Source organism: Mandrillus leucophaeus, unplaced genomic scaffold (genome assembly GCF_000951045.1).
Source record: "Mandrillus leucophaeus isolate KB7577 unplaced genomic scaffold, Mleu.le_1.0 Scaffold1451, whole genome shotgun sequence".
In the NCBI taxonomy this organism is placed as follows: Eukaryota; Metazoa; Chordata; class Mammalia; order Primates; family Cercopithecidae; genus Mandrillus; species Mandrillus leucophaeus.
The window spans coordinates 761,139-783,184 of NW_012101423.1; the positions used below are offsets into that span (position 1 = coordinate 761,139).

The 22,046-nt window shown below is 37.8% G+C and overlaps 2 protein-coding genes across 2 annotated transcripts in view; both read right to left on the bottom strand.

The window, feature by feature from the left end:
- RAB32 (RAB32, member RAS oncogene family) overlaps window positions 1-21,008 on the bottom strand; it is a 113,926-nt gene extending 92,918 nt beyond the window's left edge. The window contains exons 1-3 of the mRNA XM_011974449.1: window positions 20,807-21,008; window positions 16,657-16,874; window positions 10,928-11,073 (exon numbers count right to left, since the gene is read on the bottom strand). Of these exons, the coding sequence (XP_011829839.1) occupies window positions 10,928-11,073; window positions 16,657-16,874; window positions 20,807-21,008 (566 nt within the window). The remainder of the gene's footprint in view (window positions 1-10,927; window positions 11,074-16,656; window positions 16,875-20,806) is intronic.
- The window catches only part of GRM1 (glutamate receptor, metabotropic 1), a 285,034-nt gene continuing 281,273 nt past the window's right edge, over window positions 18,286-22,046 (bottom strand). Inside the window, exon 7 of the mRNA XM_011974448.1 lies at window positions 18,286-21,994. Coding sequence (XP_011829838.1) covers window positions 21,067-21,994 — 928 coding nt within the window. The 3' untranslated portion in view covers window positions 18,286-21,066. The remainder of the gene's footprint in view (window positions 21,995-22,046) is intronic.

The window sequence follows — 22,046 nt, forward strand, 5'->3', positions numbered from 1 at the left end:
TAACAAAAGCAAACAGGGAACCATAACCTCCTAAAATCCACAAATCAAGAAGCCAGTGAGAGACCCCAAAAAGATGTCATTGTGTGAGCTCTCACCTCAAGAATACAACATACCAGTCTTCAAGAAACAGTGAACTCCAAAATAACACTAAAAATCAAATAAGATATTATCACAGAAACTTAACAAAGAAATCTAAATAATTGAAAAAAAACAAATAGGAATCCTGAAACTGAGAAACACATTAGTGGAACTGAAAAAATGCATTGAAGGGTCTCAACAGCAGAATTGATCAAGCAGAAGAAAGAATTGATGACCTCAAAGACACACTTTTTGAAAATATATATTCAGAGAAGAAAAAAGGAAAGAATAAAAAGCAATGAAGAATGCCTAGAAAATCTAGAAAATAATCTCAGAAGAACAAATTCAAGAGTAATCAGCCTTTGAGAGGAGGAAGAGCAAGGAGTAGAAAGCTTATTAAAAGAAGTAGTTACTGAAAACTTTTCAGGCCTAGAGAAAGATATAAATATCCAGGCACAGGAAGATCAAAGAGCACCAAATAGATTCAATCCAAATAAGACTACCCCAAAGCACATAATACTTCCCAGAGGTCAAGGACAAAGAGAGGATCCATCCTAAAAACAGCAAGAGAATAAAAGCAAATAATGTATAAAGGAGTTCTAATTCTTCTGGCCATCGACTTCACAGTAGAAACCATACAGGCCAGGAGGGAATGGGAGGACATATTCAAAATGCTAAAGGAAAAAAATAAAAAATAAAAAACAAACAACAAAAAAAGCCTTCCAACTAAAAATATTGTATCCAGCAAAGCTATCCTGAAAACATGAAGGAGACATAAGACTTTTTTAAACAAACAAAAACTGAGGAAATGTATGACCACCAGACATGTCTTATAAGAAATACTAAAGGGAATTCTTCAATCTGTAAGAAACGGGTGATAACATGAAGTAAGAAAATCATCTGAAGGTACTCACTGGTAAAAGTACACAGAAAAATTCAAATATTATAATATTATAATTGCATTGTGTAAACTACTCATATCTCTAGTGTGACAATGAAAAGACAAATATGTCAATAATAATAATAATTACAACAATTTCTTAACCAGACATACAAAATGATGTAAATCAAAACATCAAAAAGTTAAAATATGGGAGGAAAAATTACAAACTTTTTAGTTTTTTGTTTCTTTGTGTTAATGTTAAATTGTTATCTGTTCAAAATAAATTATTATAACTATAAATTATTTTTTATAATCTCAAATAACTACAGAAAACCTATAATGGATACACTAAAAATATAAAACAAGGAATTAAGATACACTGTCAGAGGAAAAGGAAGACAGTAAGAAGAAAAGGTGAAATGAGTTGCAAAACAGTCATAAAACAACAAAAAAACAAATTGTCAGTAGTAACTTCCTACCTATCAATAATAACATTTGAACAAAAATGGAGTAAAGTATCCAAATAAAAGACAGAGTGGCTGACTGGATAAAAAAAAAAAAAGAAAAACAAAAAAGGACCTAACCATATGTTGCGCAGAAGCAAACTACTTCACCTATACTAAAAAGAACCACAAGCCAAAAGTGAAGAGATAAAAAGAAAATTCTACTAAATGAAAACCATAAAAGAGGGGTATCTATACTTATATGAGACAAAGTAGACTTCAAGGTAAAAACTGTAAAAGATTCAAAGGAGGTCGTTATATAATGATTAATGGGTCAGTTTGGCAAGAGGATATAAGAATTGTAAATATATATGCACCAAACACTAGAGCACCACATTATCGAAAGCACATGTTAACAGATATAAAGGGAAAAATCAGACTGCGATGCTATAATAGTAGGGGACTTCAACACCCCGCTTTCAGTAATGGACAGATTATTGAGGGATAAAAGAAAATTAAAAAAACATTAGAGTTAAACTACACTCTAGACTAAATGAACCTAACTGACATTTACAGAACGTTTTGTTCAACAGCTGCAGAATACATGTTCTTCTTATCAGCACATGGAACATTTTTCAAGACAGAAAATATATTAGGCCACAAAACAAGTCTCAACAAGTTAAAAATATCAAAGTTATATCAAGTATTCTTTTTGACCCAGAATAAAATAAACATAGAAATCAATAACAAGAGGAACTTTGGAAATTGTAAAAATATGTGGAAATGGAACAACATGCTCTTATATGATCAATGGACCAATCAAGAAATTAGGAAGAACATTAAAAAATTTATTGAAAAAAGTAAAAATGGAAACCCAAAATACTAAAACCTATGGAATACAGCAAAAATAATACTAATAAGGAAGTTTATAGTAATAAATACCTACATTGGAAAAGTAGAAAAGCTTCAAGTAAACAACCTAACAATTCACCTCAGGGAACAAGAAAAGCAAGAGCAAGTAAAACCCAAAATTAGTAGAAGGAAAGAAATTGTAAAGACCATACTAGAAATAAATGAAATAGAGACAAAAAAAAATTTAACAAAATGAAAAGTAAGTTTTTTTAAAAGACAAACCAAATTGACAAAGTTTTAGTTTGACTAACAAAAGGAGAGCAGACCTAAATAGATAAAATCCAAGCTGAAAGAAGAAACTTTAAAGTTAATACCAAACAAAAACAAAAGATCATTAGAGACATTTATGAACAACAACTACATACTAACAAATTGGAAAACCTGGAATAAGTGGATAAATTTCTGGGGGAAAAAACACATACAACCTACTAAAATTGAACCATGAAGAAACTGATAATCTGAACAGAACAATAATGAGTAAAGAGATTGAAATGGTAATTTAAAAGTCTCCCATTAAGGAAAAGCCCTGGATATGACAACTTCACTGCTAAACTTTACCAAAGACTTAAACTGATACCCATTCTACTCAAACTCTTCACAGAAATTGAAGAGGAAGAAATACTTCCAAACTCATTCTATGAGGCCAATATTATCCTTATACCAAAACCAGTCAAGGACACAAGGAAAAAAAGAAAAGTATAGGTCAATATCACTGCAAAAATCTTCAATAAAATGCTAGCAAATAGAATTCAACAACAGATTAAAAAGATCAATCACCATGACAAAGTGAGGTTCATCCCAGGGATGCAAGGATGGTTTAACGTATGCAAATCAAAAATCATGATACATCACATTAACAGAACCAAGGGCAAAAGCTATATAATCATTTCAATGGTTGCTGATAAAGCATTTGATAAAATTTAACATCCATTCATGAGAAAACCTCTTTGCAAACTGAGTATAAAAGGAACATACTTAAAACAATAAAGGACACAGCTAAAATAAAATTGAATAGGGAAGACTGAAAGCCTTTTCTTTAAACTATGGCAGAGGACAAGAATACCCACTTTTACCACTTTTATTCAACATGCTACTTGAAGTCCTAGTCAGAGCAATTAAACAAGAGAAAGAAGGGGCCTAGAAATTGTAAAGGAAGAAATCAAATTTTCCTTGTTTGCAGAAGACATGACCTTATATTTAGAAAAACCTAGAGACTGTACCAAAACACTGTTAGCACTAATAAAAAATTCAGTAAAGTTGCAGGATCCACATACAAATAAACATACAAAAGTCAGTAACATTTATGTAATCTAACAGTGAATAATTGGAAAAAAAATGAAGAAAGAAACCCCATTACATTAGTTTCCAAAATGATACCGAGGAATAAACTTAAACAAAGAAGTAAAATATCTCTACAATGAAAACTATAAAACACTGATAAAAGAAATTAAAGAGAACACACACACACACACAAAATGAAAAGACATTCTATGCTTATAGATTGGAAGAATTGATATTGTTAAAATGTCCATATTGACCAAAGTGACGTAAAATTCAATGCAATCTCTATCAAAGTACCAATCATATTCTTCACAGAAATTGAAAAAAAATTCCTAAAATTTCTGTGGAATGACAAAAAATTCTGAATAGCAAAATCACTCCTGAGCAAAAAGAACAAAGTTGGAGGCATCATACTGCCTGATTTTAAAATGTACTACAAATCCATAATAACCAAAACAACATTGTATTGGCGTAAAAGTAGACACATAGATCAATGGAACGGAATAAATAACTCATAAATCAATTAATTCATTTAAGCCAACTCATTTTTTTACAATGGTGCCAAGAACATACTTTGGGGAAAGTATCTTCAATAAATGGTGCAGAAAAAACTGGATTACCATACGCAGAGGGATGAAACTAGACCCCTCCGTCTTACTGTATACAAAAATCAAATCAAAATGAATTAAAGATTTAAGTTTAAAACCTGAAACTACTAGAAGAAAACCTTGTCAAAATGCTAAGGATATTGGTCTGGGCAATGATTTCTGGGGTTGGTCCTCTAAAGCAGGTAACAAATCTAAAAAAGACAAATAAAATCGCATCAAGCTATAAAATTTGTGTTCAGCAAAGAATTAACAAAGTGAAGAGATAACTTCCAGAATGGGATAAAATACTGGAAACTGTCCAGTATCCACTGTATAAGGGACTCAAACAACTCAACAGAAAAAAAAAAAATCGATTAAAAAATAGGCAAAGAACATGAATAGACCTTCTCAAATGAAGACACACAAATGGCCAACAATTATATGAAAAAATACATAATATCACTAATCATTAGGGAAATGCAAGCCAAAACCACAATGTGACATCATCTCATCCCAATTAGAGTTACTATTATTTAAAAGATAAAAGATAAGTGTTTGCAGCCATTTGGAGAAGGGGGAAATCTTATACACTGGGTGGGAATGTAAATTAGTGCAGGCATTATGGAAAACGGTATGGAACTTCCTCACAAAACTAAAAATAGAACCACTGTGTGATTCAACAATCCCACTTTGGGGTGTGTATTCAAAAGAAAGGAAATCAGTGTATTGAACAGATATCTGCACTCCCATATTTATTGTAGTACTATTCACAATAGACAAGATATGGAATCAAACCAAATGTCCATCAATAGAAATGAAAATATGGTATATATTCACAATTAAATATTGCTCAGCTCTAAAAAGAATGAAATACTGTCATTCGCAGCAACATAGATGAAACAGGAGTTTAGTATGTTATGCGAAATAAGTCAGGTACAGAAAGACAAATATCACATATCTTTACTCATACGTGGGAGCTAAAAAAATTGATCTTATTAAGGTATAAAGTAGAATGATGATTATCAGAGGCTGAGAAGGGTAGGATGATGGAGAGATAAAGAAAAATTGGCTTTGAATATAGACATACGATTTGAAAGAATAAATTATTTTTTTCCACAGCTTAGTAGGTGACTATAATTAATAATTTATTGTGTATTTCAAAATAGCTAGAACAGGAGATTTAGAATGTTTCTAACACAAAGAAATGATAAATGCTCAAAATGATGAATATCTCAAATACCCTGATTTGATTATTACATGTTATATTCATGTCACAAAATAACACAAGTATGTGAGACATTTGTATAATTACTAGTATCAATTAAAAAAAATAATAGTACCAAAACAAAGAGTTGTTGTGAAGGATTAAATTAATTGAAATTAAAATAATAAATACACTTAGTGATTTAAATTAAATGACATCATTTATATAATATTCCATACATACAGTTCCAAATGTTGGTGGGTTTCTTTCTTTTTTATATTCGTGGCCTCAAAAGTACCTATTACAGACCTTATGTTAAACACACATGCACAACCATGATCCTGGCAATATTTTTTTTTCTTTCAAAACAGTAAGAAAATCCATAATTCATAAGTGGGTGTCAGGATTGACATTCAGCATTTGTTATTCATTTCTTGATTGGATATTTGCTGGATAATTAATATATGCAAGGTACTCGGAGATACAAAAATTGATAAGATGTGGTCTACTTATGGACTCACTGCGATACCTCTTGCTGCACAACTCTCTTACTTCTGGGCTGTCAGAAAGGCTGATGACGCAGCAGATGCTGGCAGGAGTTGTCCTGCTGGTTGAGCAGAGGGAAGGCTCTGAATGGCACCAGAGCTGGCCACTCTCACCTTTGTGTTCCTGGGCATTTTATATATATGTCTATTTATTGAATCAGCTGTGGAGTCAGAGCAGAGCACAATGCCTGACCCTCAACAGATCTTTTATAATTGGCTACTTAATGAATTAAATATGGAATTTAATGTTGTTTGACTCTGTGTCCCCACCCAAATTTCATCTTGTAGCTCCCATAATTCTCACATGTTGTGGGAGGAACAACAGTGGGAGATGATTGAATCATGAGGGCAGGTCTTTCCTGTGCTGTTCTCATGATAATGTATGGGTCTCATGAGATCTGATGGTTTTAAAAACGGGAATTTCTCTGCACAAGCTCTCTCTTTGCCCACTGCCTTCCACATGAGATGTGACTTGCTTCTCCTTGTCTTCTGCCATGATTGTGAGACCTCCTCAGCCATGTGGAACTGTAAGTCCAGTAAACTTCTTTCTTTTTTTAAATTGCCCAGTCTCAGGTATGTTTTTATCCGCACTGTGAAAACAGATTAATATAGTAAATTGGTACAAGGAGTGGGGCATTGCTAAAAGATAACCCCAAATATGGAAGCAACTTTGGAACTGGGTAACAGGCAGAGGTTGGAACAGTTTGGAGGGCTCAGAAGAAGACAGGAAAATGTGGGAAAGTTTAGAACTTCCTAGAGACTTGTTGAATGGGTTTGACCAAAAGCCTGATAGCAATATGGACAGTAAGGTCCAGGTTGAAGTGGTCTCAGATGGAGATGAGGAACTTGTTGGGAAGTGGAGCAAAGGTGACTCTTGTTATGTTTTAGCAAAGAGACTGTCAGGATTTTGCTCCTGCTCTAGAGATTTGTGGAACTTTGAACTTGATAGAATGATTCAGGGTATCTAATGGAAGATACATGATTCAGGGTATCTAATGAAAGAAATTTCTAAGCACCAAAGCATTCAAGATGTGACTTGGGTGCTGTTAAGGGCTTTCAGTTTTATAACGGAAGAAGGGCATAAAAGTTTGGAAAATTTGCAGCCTCACAATGTGATAGAGAAGAAAAACCCATTTTCTGAGGAGAAATTCAAGCTGGTTGCAGAAATTTGCATAAGTAATGAGTCAAATGTTAATCCCCAAGACAAAGAGGAAAATGTCTCCAGGACGTGTCAGAGGTCATCACAGCATCCCCTGCCATCACAGGCCTGGAGGCATAGGGGAAAGTAGTTTCATGGACTGGGCCCAGGGTCCCCGTGCTGTGTGCAGCCTAGGGACTTGGTGCCCTGTGTCCCAGCTGCTCCAGCCATGGCTGAAAGGGACCGATGTAAAGATCAGGGTGCAAGCCCCAAGCCTTGGCAGCTTCCATGTGGTGTTGAGCCTGAAAGTGCACAGAAGTCAAGAATTGGGGTTTGGGAACCTCTGCCTAGATTTCAGAAGAGTAGAAGTTTGCTGCAGGGGCAGGGTGCCCATGGAGAACCTTTGCTAGGGCAGTGCAGAAGGGAAATGTGGGGATAGAGCCCCCACACAGAGTCCCTACTGGGGCATGCCTAGTGGAGCTATGAGAAGAAGGCCATCCTCCAGACCCCAGAATGGTAGATCAACCAACAACTTGTACCATTCTCCTTAAAAAGGAGCAGACACTCATTGCCAGCCCGTGAAAGCAGCAGAGAGAGAAGCTCTGCCCTGCAAAGCCACAGGGCTGGAGCTGCCCAAAACCATTGGAACCTACCTCTTGCATCAGTTTGACCTGGATATGAGACATAGAGTCAAAGGAGATCATTTTGGAGCTCTAAGATTTGACTGCCGCACTGCATTTTGGTCTTGCATGGGGCCTATAGCCCCTTCGTTTTTGCCAATTTCTCCCATTTGGAATGACTGTATTTACCTAATGCTTGTATCCCCATTGTACCTAGGAAGTAATTAACTTGCTGTTGATTTTACAGGATCATAGGTGGAAGGAACTTGCCTTGTCTCAGATGAGACTTTGCACTGTGGACTTCTGAGTTAATGCTGATATGAGTTGAGACTTTGGGGGACTGTTGGAAAGGCATGATTGGTTTTGAAATGTGAAGGTATGAGATTTGGGAGGGGCTGGGGTGGAATGATATGGTTTGGCTCTGTGTCCCCACCCAAATCTCATCTTGTAGCTCTCATAATTCCCATGTGCTATGGGAAGGACCTGGTGGGCGATGATTGAATCATGGAGCCGAGTCTTTCCTGTGCTGTTCTCATGATAGTGAACGGGTCTTATGAGATCTGATGGTTGCAAAAATGGGAGTTTTTCTGCAGAAGGTCTCTCTTTGCCCGCTACCATCCATGTAAGATGTGACTTGGTCCCCCTTGCCTTCCACCATGATTGTGAGGTTTCCCCAGCCATGTGGAACTGTAAGTCCAATAAATCTCTTTCTTTTATAAATTGCCCAGTCTTGGGTATGTCTTTATCAGCAGGGTAAAAACAGACTAATAAAGGATTCTTCAAGAACCAAGGGGATTTTGATGGAGTAGAGATTAATTTAATAGAAAAGTGTGTCCACCTCTACATGAAGAGAGAAATGTAACAAATAAAACTGATGATTTTGTGGTGGTGTTTGTCGGGGAGCATACAGAGTTTATATCAGACATTGTCTCTCACATTCCCACCCTGCCCCATTTGGTGTTGAGTACAAAACCAACTCTTATTGGAGGATACTGGTCTGGTTGGGAGATGAAGAGAATGAGGAGGAGGAAAGAAAGCTCTTCATCCCCTTAGCAGTTGTTTCTTAATGCTTAATGTAGCATTTCTTCCTCCCTTTGGCCTATTCTATTGGGAGCCTCTGGGGCCATGGGTGAACTGTCAGCTTGTTATACAAAATGTGAGCCAGGATTACAGGTAGGAATGTAAAAATTTTCAAAAGTAGACTTTTCTACAACTCTTAAGAATTTTTTAAATTCAATGTCTCTACTCACATTTTTGAGACAATAATTCTCCATCCTTGCTGCACAGTAGAAAAACCTGGGACAGTTTCTGAAAGATATGGATACATAGGCTGTATTTCTAAAGGCTGCAAATTGTCTGAGAGATTGGACCCAGGTATCAGGTTTGTTTTTGTGCTACTTTGGTGCTCTAACCTACAGTCCACACTAAGAACCATGGCCTTAGAAGGACTCCGTTAAATTTCCACCGTTATTAACTGATTCATTGGTTATTATTGTTAGCAGATTTATCAAAAAGTTGGGGGCTGAAAAGACTCCTATGATACTGGTTGGCTAGCTGTTTCCAACAATGAGAATTTCTTCTACTAGAAGAAGCATAGTCACAAACCATTAGGTCATGAGGGTCCTATCCTAACTGGTGACTCTCACCAGCAAATTATGAGGTGTGTCAAATACTGTAGATTTTTGTACCTTAAAGGTCAGGAAAGAAAACAATTCTAGTGCCTTTTGCCAAGTGACACATAATTGGTGACACAATAAATACCTATTGACCTTTTTATTTAAAACCTTTGGAAGAAACTTTAATAACTCCCTGAGCAGTTACATGATCAAATTGTGCAGTGGTGTAGACAAAACATCATTTTCTAACTTCAATTTTGAATACAAGGGACAATGGTATTTGCTAGGAAATAACTCTCCAATATTTAGTCTTTTTTCCCAATATGCTGACTGATGCTGCAATTTGTGGTTTCCAAAATGCGAAATAGATTTCCCTCTCCTTCCTTTAACGTTAGCAATGGGTGCAAAGTTTTTTTAAGATTCAGATGTGGTTCAGGACTTATTTTTAAAAATTTAAATATACAGAGATGCTGTTTCTTAAACTTTGCATAAACATTTTGAGATAAAATTAAAACCTGTCACATATTTGTGTTGGTTTTAAGGAAGTAGAATATAGATAACATTTGTTTTCAAGTGAAACTGCTTTATATATTATGCATAATGCTCTGCAATGTCATTACTTTAACATAAACAAGAGGCAGAGTAAAACAATGTTTGTCATTCAATTTTACCTGCATATGCCAACAGAAATGGTAAACAGAGATGATAATCAGGAAAAACCAAATCTTTCATGAGTATATTTTTTCCTTTTAACTTAGCCTTTATATGCCAGGCAAATTTAGAATGGTTTAATAGGAAAAGGGAAGGTAGATAATATTTACAGTTTCTAGGATTTCAGACCTCAGATCTAGAGATTTAAACATAGGGATTCAAAAAAGAAGAAATGATGATCAACAGTCTTTCTGAAGGTAAAACAGGCTGAAGCTCTACAACATTGGACTGGTATTTTATAACCTGTTATAATGGATAGGAAATATATTGACACCATTGCAGCAAGTTGATGGGAGGTATAAGTGTAAATCATGCCATAAATTACATCCTCCTCATATCTTGGGAATAACCATGTCTTCAGGTCACTTGGTATTGCTAATGTGGGTCATTGGTCAGAACTTCTTCATTACTCACATCTCTTTGGATCTCAGACCCTGCACCTCTGAGGCTCTCTGCTGCCAGGCATTGCAATAATTCTTTCACAAAGGGTATGCTTTGAACAGGAGAAATAGAAGGTATCTCATCAAGTAGTAAATTATACATATTTCTACAGGAGAAATAGATTGCATTTCATCAAGAAAAATATCACCCTGAATGAACAGAAATCACTTATTAATTATAAGTCCTCTCTTCTAGTAAAACATTTTCATTTTATCACTAAGGTTCTACTATAACCCTGCAGGAGTAAGAATAATTTGATCCCTATCCTGTATTTTTATATATTTTTAATGTTGGGCAAAAATTAATTTGTATTCATTCAAAATTATTTTAAAAATTAAAAACTCAACTGATGCCTTCAATCATTGAAGAAACACTTCTCTCCGTGACCACTACTTGTAATAAATTAAATACAGTATTCCAATGTGAGAGGATTGAAGTTATTTTAACATACATCTGTTTACTAGTTACTTGGGATGGACTTGATGTAAGTCTTCACTATCAGACTGAGTTTTGATAAATAGAAAGAACTGGTTACAAAATTCTGTGCTAAAAATTTCTGCCATGTGCTCCTCTGTGTGGCTACATGGAAACAGATTATACATTGTAGCAAATAACTGAAAAAAGAAAAACAAATCAAAAGAATTTGTGCTATCAATTACTCTGTTTTCTGGGTGCAGACATGGTGGTGACAATACTGAAAATGGAAGGAGACTTAGAAGTTTGCATAATTAAGAGGTTAGTTAACCCTGGATTCTTTTGATCCTATGTCTCTCATAATCATCACTTATTAACTGTATGACCCTAGGCAAAATACTTAGTATATCTAAGCCCCAGTCTTTTTATATATAGATTGGGTCAAATAACTATGGCAGAGGCAGTGAACTGTGTTCACCATTTATGATGTTAGACATTAGGGTGACTATATTTCTTAGCCTCCCTTACCATTAAGTTTCAGAAGATACATGACTGAGCTCCACCCAGGAAGTGTTGGTGGAAGTGAAGTGAATTCCTCCACTGCCGGTTCTGGTCTTTACAAGCATCCTGCACAAGCCTCCAGCTCATGCAATTGCCCTGTGTAGTGACTTAGAAACTGCAGAGTCCAGCTGGGGTTGCTACTGCATGAAAGAAGGTAGATCAACTTGCATGTAACTTTATGTAAGCATGAAATAAACGTTATTTTATTAAGGCACTGAGATTTCATTTCCTTCCTTCCTTCCTTCCTTCCTTCCTTCCTTCCTTCCTTCCTTCCTTCCTTCCTTCCTTCCTTCCTTCCTTCCTTCAATCTTCCCTCCCTCCTAGCTTAGTCTATTCCGTTAATACAGCACTTCATACCTACTTCACTCAGCTATATGGATTAAACAACATCAAAGATATAATGCTAGACACATAGGGGCGCACAATAAGTCCTGAATGCACTTATTATTATTTTACATAATCAACTCATTATTTTAGAGATAAAAATGCTGAGGATTAAAGGAGTCAAGTGATTTACCCACGACCAAACAGCTAACTTTTAGAGCAGCTAAGTATTTCTAACCTAGGTTTCTTTTATTATGGATTTCCCCCTAAATCAGATGTACCATCTTAGTGAACGAAATATTTAGACATGCTAATTCTGAGTGAGGTTAGTCTATAAAAAATAAGAACTGAGTTTATTTTTAAAATATAGCCAATATGTTGGGGGTTTACTGATACCCACACCATGTTGGTCTCAATTTTATAATTTTTGGTTGGTTCTCAATAGGAATTTAGCTGACTATTTTTACATTGACTCATGAATATCTTCACATTTTTGAGGATAGAGTAATTTCCTCTCTAACTGTTTTTTTTTTACTTTGAAATTCTTTAGTAAATATTTTGGTAGTAATAATGACCTATTTTTTAAATGTTACTTTTAGAATGACGTTATGTTATTAAATTGCCGAACCATAAGACAATTACTACAAATCTTCTTATTTCAAGTATTTTTCTAATATATCTATAAATTACCACAATTAAACTGTGACTCAAAGGTAGAATTGGGCTTTCTTGTGGTAGCTGTCCATGGCAAGTCAATGAGTGGTTGTAATTCTACTTACGTAGTTAGACAAACTTCCCCAATTCCATAGAATCTTGAAGTCCCTAGGGAGATAATTCATACCCGCTTTCCAACTGGTGATTCTACAGTCAGCAGTATAACATTTCCATTATTTTGCTATTCAAACTAAGTGTGTTTATTTTTATCAAGAGCTTTCAGAATAGTGTTTTTAGCATAGCTTTTCAGCATAGTATGGTGGTTAAGAGTGTGGGCTTTGCAATCCAATGGATATACTTCACTAGCCTTGTGATCTTAGGCAAGTTTATATTTTTGAGCCTCAGTTTTCATATTTATAAAATAAGTCCTATCTCAAAGGATTTTACCAAGTCAATTGTGATCTAAAAATATATTGTTTGACAATCAAAATAATAATTATTTCTAAATAATTGATAAACTAGTAATCTCAGAAACTAGCCTAAAATGATATTATACATAGAAAAATCTTTTGACATGAAATAATTTCTCATACTACTTACAGAATTCAGAAAACTATAATAATCAAAGTGTCTAGAAATAGGGAAATGATTAAATAAATTAAGATGTATTCACATAATGAAGTTTATGGAGCGTTTTTATTAATGTCAGTAAGAAATACCTTCAATGCTTTACCTTTTAGCTGATGAATACTAAGCAAGTCACTTTAATGATTTACCCAAGCTCCCTGTGTGCCACATGGCAAAGCCCATGGCATGTCTCAATTGTGCTAAGTCTTTGGAGAAGGAAGAGTGTTGGCCTTCATATAATTTGCATACTGCCTGTATCTCTGCCATCTTTGTTTCAGCTGCTAATTTTATGCTGTTTTTGCTCTTGCCTATGGATACTTTATTGCTCATATGGCTGTTCCATGCATCTGTCCACAGGCACCTAGCCATCTATTCCTGGCTTGAGTTGGCCATGAGGAAATGCTTATACAGCATTGACATCTTATGTCCTATGAGGTTCTCTTCCTTGCTGTCATTAAGAGCTCATGTACTCAGGTACCCTCTGCTTCTGACTTCGTTATTGACACCCCATGATACGTTCTTACTATTGAGCCACACAGCCTTCTCTGTTGCTGAGTGTGGTAGATTCTGATTGGTTTAATCCCTGCTCCAGGATCTAATGAGTTTAATTTTTGCTTCTGTCCACTCACCACCCAAGCCTTGTGGCTGATTTTTACCCAGATATCATGCTTTCTTCTTCTCCTTCTCGCTCTCCCTCTCCTTCTCCTTCTTTTATTTCCTTCCTTTTCTTCTCCCTTCCCTTCCCTTCCCTTCCCTTCCCTTCCCTTCCCTTCCTTTCCTCTTTTGGGTCTTGTCCTGTCACTTCACTTAGGCTGCAGCATAGTGGTGTGATCATGGCTCGCTGCTGCCTCATGCTCCTGGGGCTCAATGGATCCTCCCATGCCATATCAGCCTCCAGAGTAACTGGGACTATAGGTGTGCTACTGCGCCTGGCTTTTTTTTTTTTTTTTTTTTTTTTTTTTTTTTTTTTTTGTAGAAATGAGATCTCTCATTTATTTCTCATAACTCTTTTTTTCTCCTTCTTTCACACCATCTGTTGCCTTTCTCCATAACCTAGTTTCCCCAGGATACTACCACCTGTTGGTTATGGTGCTATATATTTGAACCTCAGTTAGGAACCAGGTATTAATTATTTCCCAAAGGTTTCCTGATTCTGTGGGAGATGGAGACTTGTCTAATTCCATAAACAAGTGATTCCTCAGATCTGATCAAGTAGAAACTCCTGCTGTTGGTCATAATGCTAAATGAAAAAAAAAAAAAAAAAGCAGGAAATCCAATTATCAGGTTGGTGCCAAGGTAACTGAGTTTTACCATTAAAAGTAAAAGCAAAAACTGCAAACTACAATTACCTTTGCATGAACCTAATATAAATGAAAGCTGATTCTAACTGTTAAAATGAAACTTACATGAAAGTCACTGGAAGGAAAAATAAAATCTATTTGGATCATATGACTATAGGTTTTTTCTTTAATTCCCAATTTTCTACAATGTGTTTTATTACTTTTCTAATAGAATAATACTAAATTTAAAGAATCATTGCATGGAAGTAATCCAGAATCTAACAACACACTTATTTAAAGCAAGTTTCACTTTAATTTTCTTTTGTGATTTTCCTTGCTATGAAGAAATAGTAGTCTTTGTGGGTGATTCTAGAAGTGCCTGTTCCCACTACAAGTGTTTCGATATACCTTTACTTTGACTTCTTCAGGTCTTTGTTTTCAAGTCTTTATCTGTAGTGTTATCTACGTGTGTGGAAATATCCTCCCACTTTCTCTCTTTCTCTCTCTCTGTGCCCCCCTGCCTCCACCTTTCTTTCTCTCCATAATCACATCTGTAGCTGGTACTCTGTTGTTCTGACCACATCCCCTTGGTGCCTACCTTCCTCACACAAACCAACATTAAAATGTCCAACCTCTAGCATCTGCAACTCTTTCCCTGAGGGCTTTCTCTGGAGACAGGAGCCTGCACTTGGGACACACAGGGAGTAACTAGAATTTGACATGTACCTCCCTCCCCAGCAACGTTCAACCATGATTGACAGGAATTGCTCCAATTGCTACCCTGAATTCTCTTGCCCCAGAGGGAGTAGGGACACTTGTGAGGCAGGTTCTCCTCTATCTCCCAGAGTTCCCAGCAGGACTGAACTCCTGTTTCCCATGGTGGCAACCCTGCATGGTAATGTCATTTTATTGCCTGCATATTGTTTGCTTTCTCTGTTGCCTGCTCTTCTACCAGAGCTTCCAGGGATTGCTTCCCCAGTACACAACTTGTGGGAAAGTCCCCCTCTCAGGGTCTCTTTCTGGAGAAATTCAACTTAAGAAAAGATTCATATTCATATCCATTTTTTGCAATTCATATAAAAATGGCTTAAGGGTTATAGCTGGCTCTGAGGTAAGCATGAACTCAAAATGTGGCAAGACTGCGAACAAAGTTAACACAAATTTAGGCAGAAATAGGAGAATAATGATTAAAGAGAGTCAAAGTATATGTGTGGTATTGTGTCCAGTTCTGGATACAATATGTTCTTAAAGCATATTCAAAAATTGGGATATGATCATGGCCTGATTAGGAGATTAGGAAAACAATAACAAAGCTAACAATGGAAAGAAGTGAAGCTATTTGGCTTGAAGAATAAACTGCTAAAGAATGACATAATCACTGTATTCAAGTAGCTGAAGGGAAGTCATGTGCACAGTGGACTAAATTTGTTCAGTGTTTTTCTAAAAGACAGAACTAAGGAAAAATTAGAGAAAAGCAATATTCAACTCAGGAAAGGAAAGAATTTTCTAACAAGTAAAGCTTTCCCTTATCAAATATAAGATTCTAGTCTCTGGAAATACTTAGGCAGAGGTGAAAAAAAGTCACCTAAATCTATCCTGACCCTTAAAATAAACTCTGGTTACATATGTAATCCTCTGAAAAGCTCATTTTTGTCACTAGCATTTTATCTGCAGAATTTCATAGCCTACCACCCTGTTGCCTGCCTTGATGATTTTTCCTTGTAGATTCCCTGGTTCCTGTCATGCCTCCATTCTGGATTTGGGCCTGAGTTCTGCCCTCTGACCAGCATTATGGTTTAACAATGTGGTTTTGGACTTCTTCTCCCAGTGTCTAAGGCTCTCTGCCTTCTCCTTTGGCACAGCAAGTGCAGGTAGTTGGCCCTGTACCCAGTCCAGCCCATCAGTGGTGGCTTCTTGCTGTCTAGGAAGAGGAACAGAACACAGGAGAATGGAATCCTAAACAGGGTGAAAGTTTATTTTAAATGACTTTTAAGTTTACTTCCAACTCTAAGCCTCTGTCACTATTTTCCTTTTCAGTTTTTATGATCTTCATTCTTAAGCTTCATTTCTCTTGTTTATTAACTAATAAGTCTTTCTTCTGAGGCTGCCCTGGGAAAATCAAGCCCAAAATCAAGGTTTCTGGTGTTATTAGTTCAAGTCCTTACCAAAGCTCTTCCTCTCACTCATGTTTCTCCAACTCCTGATAATTGGTTTTGTTTGCCTGTGTCTGAAGACAGATACTTCTTTAAGAAAGGAAACCTGCCCCTGCTTTTCCCATGGGTGATTTATGTTGCCTTCACTTGAACTGATATCCCACTTCAGTAGTTTATGTCTTACCTGCAGTTCTTCTGCAGAGGACACTGTCTTCCACACCCAACACTGATCTCTGGTTGGGCTCAATGGACTCTGCAGGAAAGGGGGACCTGCTGTCCATGGGCCAGCTCTTTCTGATGCCAAAAGGAGAGCTTGCTTTTCATGATGAAAACATGTGTTGTTCCAGCTGGCAGAGTTAGAATTAGTAGGTGGAAATATAGAGCTCTGGACCCCATAAGGATCTTGGAATAAATGTTCAGGGAATTGAGCTGGGAAAACTATATGGTATTATAACATTCATTTTCTATAATACTTTCTCAACAAACCTTTATTGAAAATGTGCTTTGCCCTGAATTCAGAAATCAGAAAGAAAAATTGATCCCAAGCACAAAGGAACCATGTCCTTCATTCTTCCCTGGGCTCTGGAGAGGAACATGAATTAACAGGCTCTATATTGGATGAAAATGAGGATGGAAGCCCTGTTGGGCTACTTACTAGCTGAGAAATTTGAGGTGCGTTAGTTCAGTTATCTAAAGTTTCTATATGACAGCAGTAATGGAAAGATTAAATGAGAATGAATTCAAAGAACCTAGCACACAGTGGCTGGAACACAGCAGGTTATAAAAGTGTTGCTTCCCTTCTCTTTGATTCCCTCACAGGGCATTCTCTGTAGAAATCATGGGGCAGTTACTCATACATCATTTATGGCATCTGGACCCTAATCCTTGCCTCTCCAAATGCCTTCCATATTGTCCAAGGAAAGCTTCTGGACTCTCCCAAATGGAGTCCTTTGTGACCTACCATGACATTTGGATATGTCTTTGGACTATGGATCTTCAACATTTTTCTTTTTCTTCTCTATCATTTTTCTTTCCTATTTTTGTTTCTCATTCTCTCTCTTATGACTTTTCCTCTTGAGACACAAACATTTCATAATTTATTATTCCATCTTTTAGGCACATTGAAGAAACCTCTGGTGTCCCAGCCCCTGTTTCTGGTTCTTCAACATTAGACTTCCTGTATGGTGCTTGCTCCTGCCATCAAAACGCATAACGAATCTCATGGTGTGGTCTTTGTACCATCACATTCTCTTTTTGAGTGATACTTGGGAAATGCCTTACTTTGCAGGAATCTCATAGCAGAAAATGTGAATAACAGAGACTCCTTTGTTTGGGAACCAATGAAGTGTCTGTTGAAATGTAGAGGAGTAGAACTTAGGGTGAACAGAAGAGAAGCAGTAAGATTGGAAACGAGGTCCCCCTAAAGTGTGAACCATGGAAAGAAAAGCCTTGCAGGGTGTGAATAAAACAAAGCCGGGACCATTGGATGCCTTTGCCCCCAGAGCTCCACTAGAATGCCAGGAGTTTGTTCAGCCTCACACCCTCATCAAAAAGACGAATGACAATATCTCCCAAGGGCACTGCAAATTTTAATTTTGGAGTTCATTTAAAACTGCTATAACATGAGCTACCACTTCTTCATGGTCAAATTGTACTTCTCACCTACTTGATCTGTAGATCTTGTGTGGCATTCTCCAGCTTTCTCCCAGAAGACACGTTCTGAGTCAAATCAAAACCTTGGAATTGTTTCTTCTACTAGTCTATTTCTATTATTATAACTCTCACAGACTACAGAGAAAGAACATACACATTTAATACATAGAAAATATTTATTATACAGCTTTATCAAGATTATTTGACAAAAGGCAGTAACAAGCCAAAGGAAAACACGTTTACAAGAAGCTGAACAACTTGTATCAGCACATACATTAAGGTGAAGAGTTTTGGCCCTCTTGGTCTAGGGTATGTTTGTGTACGTCTCCAATTTTGAACAATGATGACATAAGGACTAATACTCTATTTATTCAGGAGACCCCGTAATCACAATAATCATAGGCATTCAGAGTAATAAAGTGATCACAGTTGAATGAACATGTTCACCAAATGTCTTAGACCAACCTAATATCATCTTATACTTGAATATAAGTTGTTTTCCTTATCTATTCTAATTTTTACAAAATCTGAATGCACAAGCCCTGTGATATTAGAGATGTATTTTAGTGGCATTAAGAGTAAAAAATAAATATGATTCACTAATAGAGATCATATGCTTTCCCTCATGAATTTGTCAATTACTAAAAACCCATCTATTAATCACTGGAGCCATTGATTTTCCTCTGTCTGCTTTCTTACAATGAAAACATGGAACCGAAGTCCACATCTCAGTCATGAGATCTTTACAATAAAGGTGTTTTAAAATAATTTTTAAAGGAAATGCAGTTCATTTTTGGTGTGGAACTGACTAAACTTGGCAGTAGAAGTATAAGAAATACAATCCTCCAACATTGGAGTGGATGTTAAATTCTGAACAAATGATGCACTGGATATTTAAAGATTCTAAGATGATTTTTGGCTGAGAAATCAGAAGCTTCAATATGAAGGAAGCATATTAAAATATGACTGAACATAAGGCATAAACAAAGATATTTAAGGGGGTTTGAATTCATTCCACAAATAATAGAAGAAATCAAAACAGCAAGAAAAATCCTTTTATTGGGGGTAAACAGGGATGGTAAAGATGGAATAAGTGGATTACATGTCAATGGATATTACACAACAGCAAATAACAGAAACAAAAAGTTATGACAGCAAAGACACAGGATAAAAGTCCATGAACATAAAAATTAAAAGAAGGCAAAATGTGATTGATAAAGATTTTACAAATTATGAGCTGAGTTAGATGTTACTGTATGTTAGACGCTCAAGTAGCTGTGGAAAATCTTTTAAAAAAACCTAATATAACCTGGAATAATCTAAATGCTTTGTTCAATCTTATGTTTTAATAATGTGTGCAAGCTTATAAAATGTACCGTTTATTTTCACTCTCAGTTTTTGTGCACTTTTAATATAACAAATTTTCAAACCACTTCATTAATAACATGTCGCCACATCAGAAAATATCTGAAAAATAAGTTCCATCTTAGAAGAAAAATGTCCATCCAAGTCGCATATGAAAACATTGAGCTATAGTATTCAAACCTTCAAAGAGCTTCTGTGGATATTGATGACAATGATGTATAAAACATTATTGGAACATAAAAAATATATATAGTATATTCAAAACACAATTTCTAATTGCAGTTAGATTGACTACTAGGTTGACATTTGACATTACATTGCACAAATTTTACGATCGCACATATACAAGAACACAGGAACACATTCACCCGCTAGTTACAAGGACTTCAGTGACAATAGGATAGAATTATTTGTCATTTAAACCAGTAATAGTTGCTATGAGTACACCATTAGATTCAAAGATGGATTTGTTTCTGTAATACTTAGGAGAAATAATGGCACCAAATTGTACATATACGCATCTTAGAAGTTCAACTGGTAGGTATTATTTGCTACAGTAAGTGGAAGGGTAACAATTTTGCCACATGGTTTGTTCTTTAACTGAAGGTCAATGGAAAGCCCGCTTGGCACAAACACAAGTTAATCCACAAAAGGGTTCCCGCCACTCTCGAAATAATCTCTTCTTCTGGCCTTTTCCCCAAATCGCCAATAAGTGAATATGGAACATGAGAAGCTGATCATGTGTTGTTGTTTTTTTTCCCAAAGTCCCATGCTGATGGATTGTCCTATTTCTAGCTCCTTCCTCCTGTAGCACGCCTGATGAAGCACTTTTTGGTGATAATTTTGCTCTTATTCCTGTTTTCCTAAATAAAGGACGTCCGCAGAGCAGCAGGGGGTTCATGCACCTTTCTTCAAGTGCAGTCTCAAAGCTGGCACTGGATGGGTTGCGGTGGATGAAGAGAGACCCCTGTGCGGCTCCGTTCCTGAGTCTCCTGAAGATGAGGAGTCTAGTCAGCCCAGCGGAGAGAAGGGTTTCTGAGCAAGGAGCTGCTGTCCCATCATCCCATCATCCGTTTGGGATGGGTCTGGCCTGGCCCTTCCCCTCCGCGCACCTGCTCTGTCCGGCTCCACCAACTCACTCCGAATGCCATCAGGTGAACTCATGATCCGACTGGCATGTCCACGTAGGCTGTTCCTTAGCAAGCATGGCCCAGTGTGTGTGGGCATATATATATCTATGCACAATTGTGCAAAAGAGGAGATTATGTTTGTGATGTCATTATTTATTGATTTGTGATAAAAGTTATATACCATACGGAATTGTGCTTTGTCAGAATTCCCTTTCTTCCCAGAGAAGGCTTTGAGTAATTCAAGAATCCGAATCCTGACCTGGAGCATTTTTTGCTTGGTGTCCTTCCCTCTCTTCCTACTTAAGGCGGCAGCAGCAGCAGCGGTCTCCTCCTCTCCTCCCGGCGAGGTCCCCCACTCCCAGGTTTCTCCCCGCAGCTGTTCGCACATCTCTGGAGGTGTAGGAGCTCTCTGGCTTGTCTTGCTTTTCTACGTGGACCCTTCCCCCCTACAGGGTGGAAGAGCTTTGCTTGTAGTCCCGCAGAATGACGGAGGCGTAGGACACGTTGGGAGGGGTGCAGAGCACCGACTCGGACACGGGGGAGCTGGGCACCGAGCTGCCCGAGGCCACCGAGTCGCGAAAAGGCGACGGAGGCGTCAGCGCAGGCGAATCCTCCGGGGTCAGTTTGCTGGCCGCCTGCAGGTCCTCCTCCTCCTCTTCCAGTTCGTCTTCTTCCGTGTTCCCTTCCCGCTCGTGCTCATACACGTACTCCTGAAGGAGCTTAAACCTCTCGCTGTCGTCGTCGTCGTCCGCGGGCGGGGAGACCAGCTCCTCCTCGAAGGTGCTCAGCTGCAGTGGCAGCATCTGCAGGTGCTGCGGGGGTGGCGGGGGCTGGTACAGGGACCGCAGCCCGTTCCCGGGACCCCCGGGGCCTGCCAGCACCGCGTGAAAATCCGGGATCGCAGTGCTGAAGTTGCTGACCACTCCCTGGAGCTGGTCCATCAGCGATTTCTGCTGTGGAGGGGGCTGCTGCTGCTGCTGCTGGAGAAGAGGGGGCAAGCCCTTGGAGGGGGCTGGGTCAGCCAGGAAGAGGGGAGTCTCCTCTGAGGTCAGGTGGGGCGGCAGAGGCGGAGTGGTCGCCGTGCTTGGCACGCGCCTGTGCACCACCATGGAAGGGCTGCCAGGAGGGCTAAAGCGAACCGGCTGGGCATCCTCCTCCTCCTCTACGTTGTAAAGGGTCTTGGTGCTGGTATCTGAAAAGGTAAGGCTCTTGCCAGAGCCTTGGTAACTTTTAGTGAGGGGCTTGATGACGGCTGTTTGGTTGCAGGCCGTCTCATTAGTCTTCACGTGCACAGAGAGGCGCTGCCACATGTGCTGTCCCTTGGACACCTGTCCTCCACCTGGTTCAGACCATGACACAGACTTGCCATTAGAACTATGAATAAAATAGAGATGGATTTATTTGCAGATAGATCATGCACACAGGA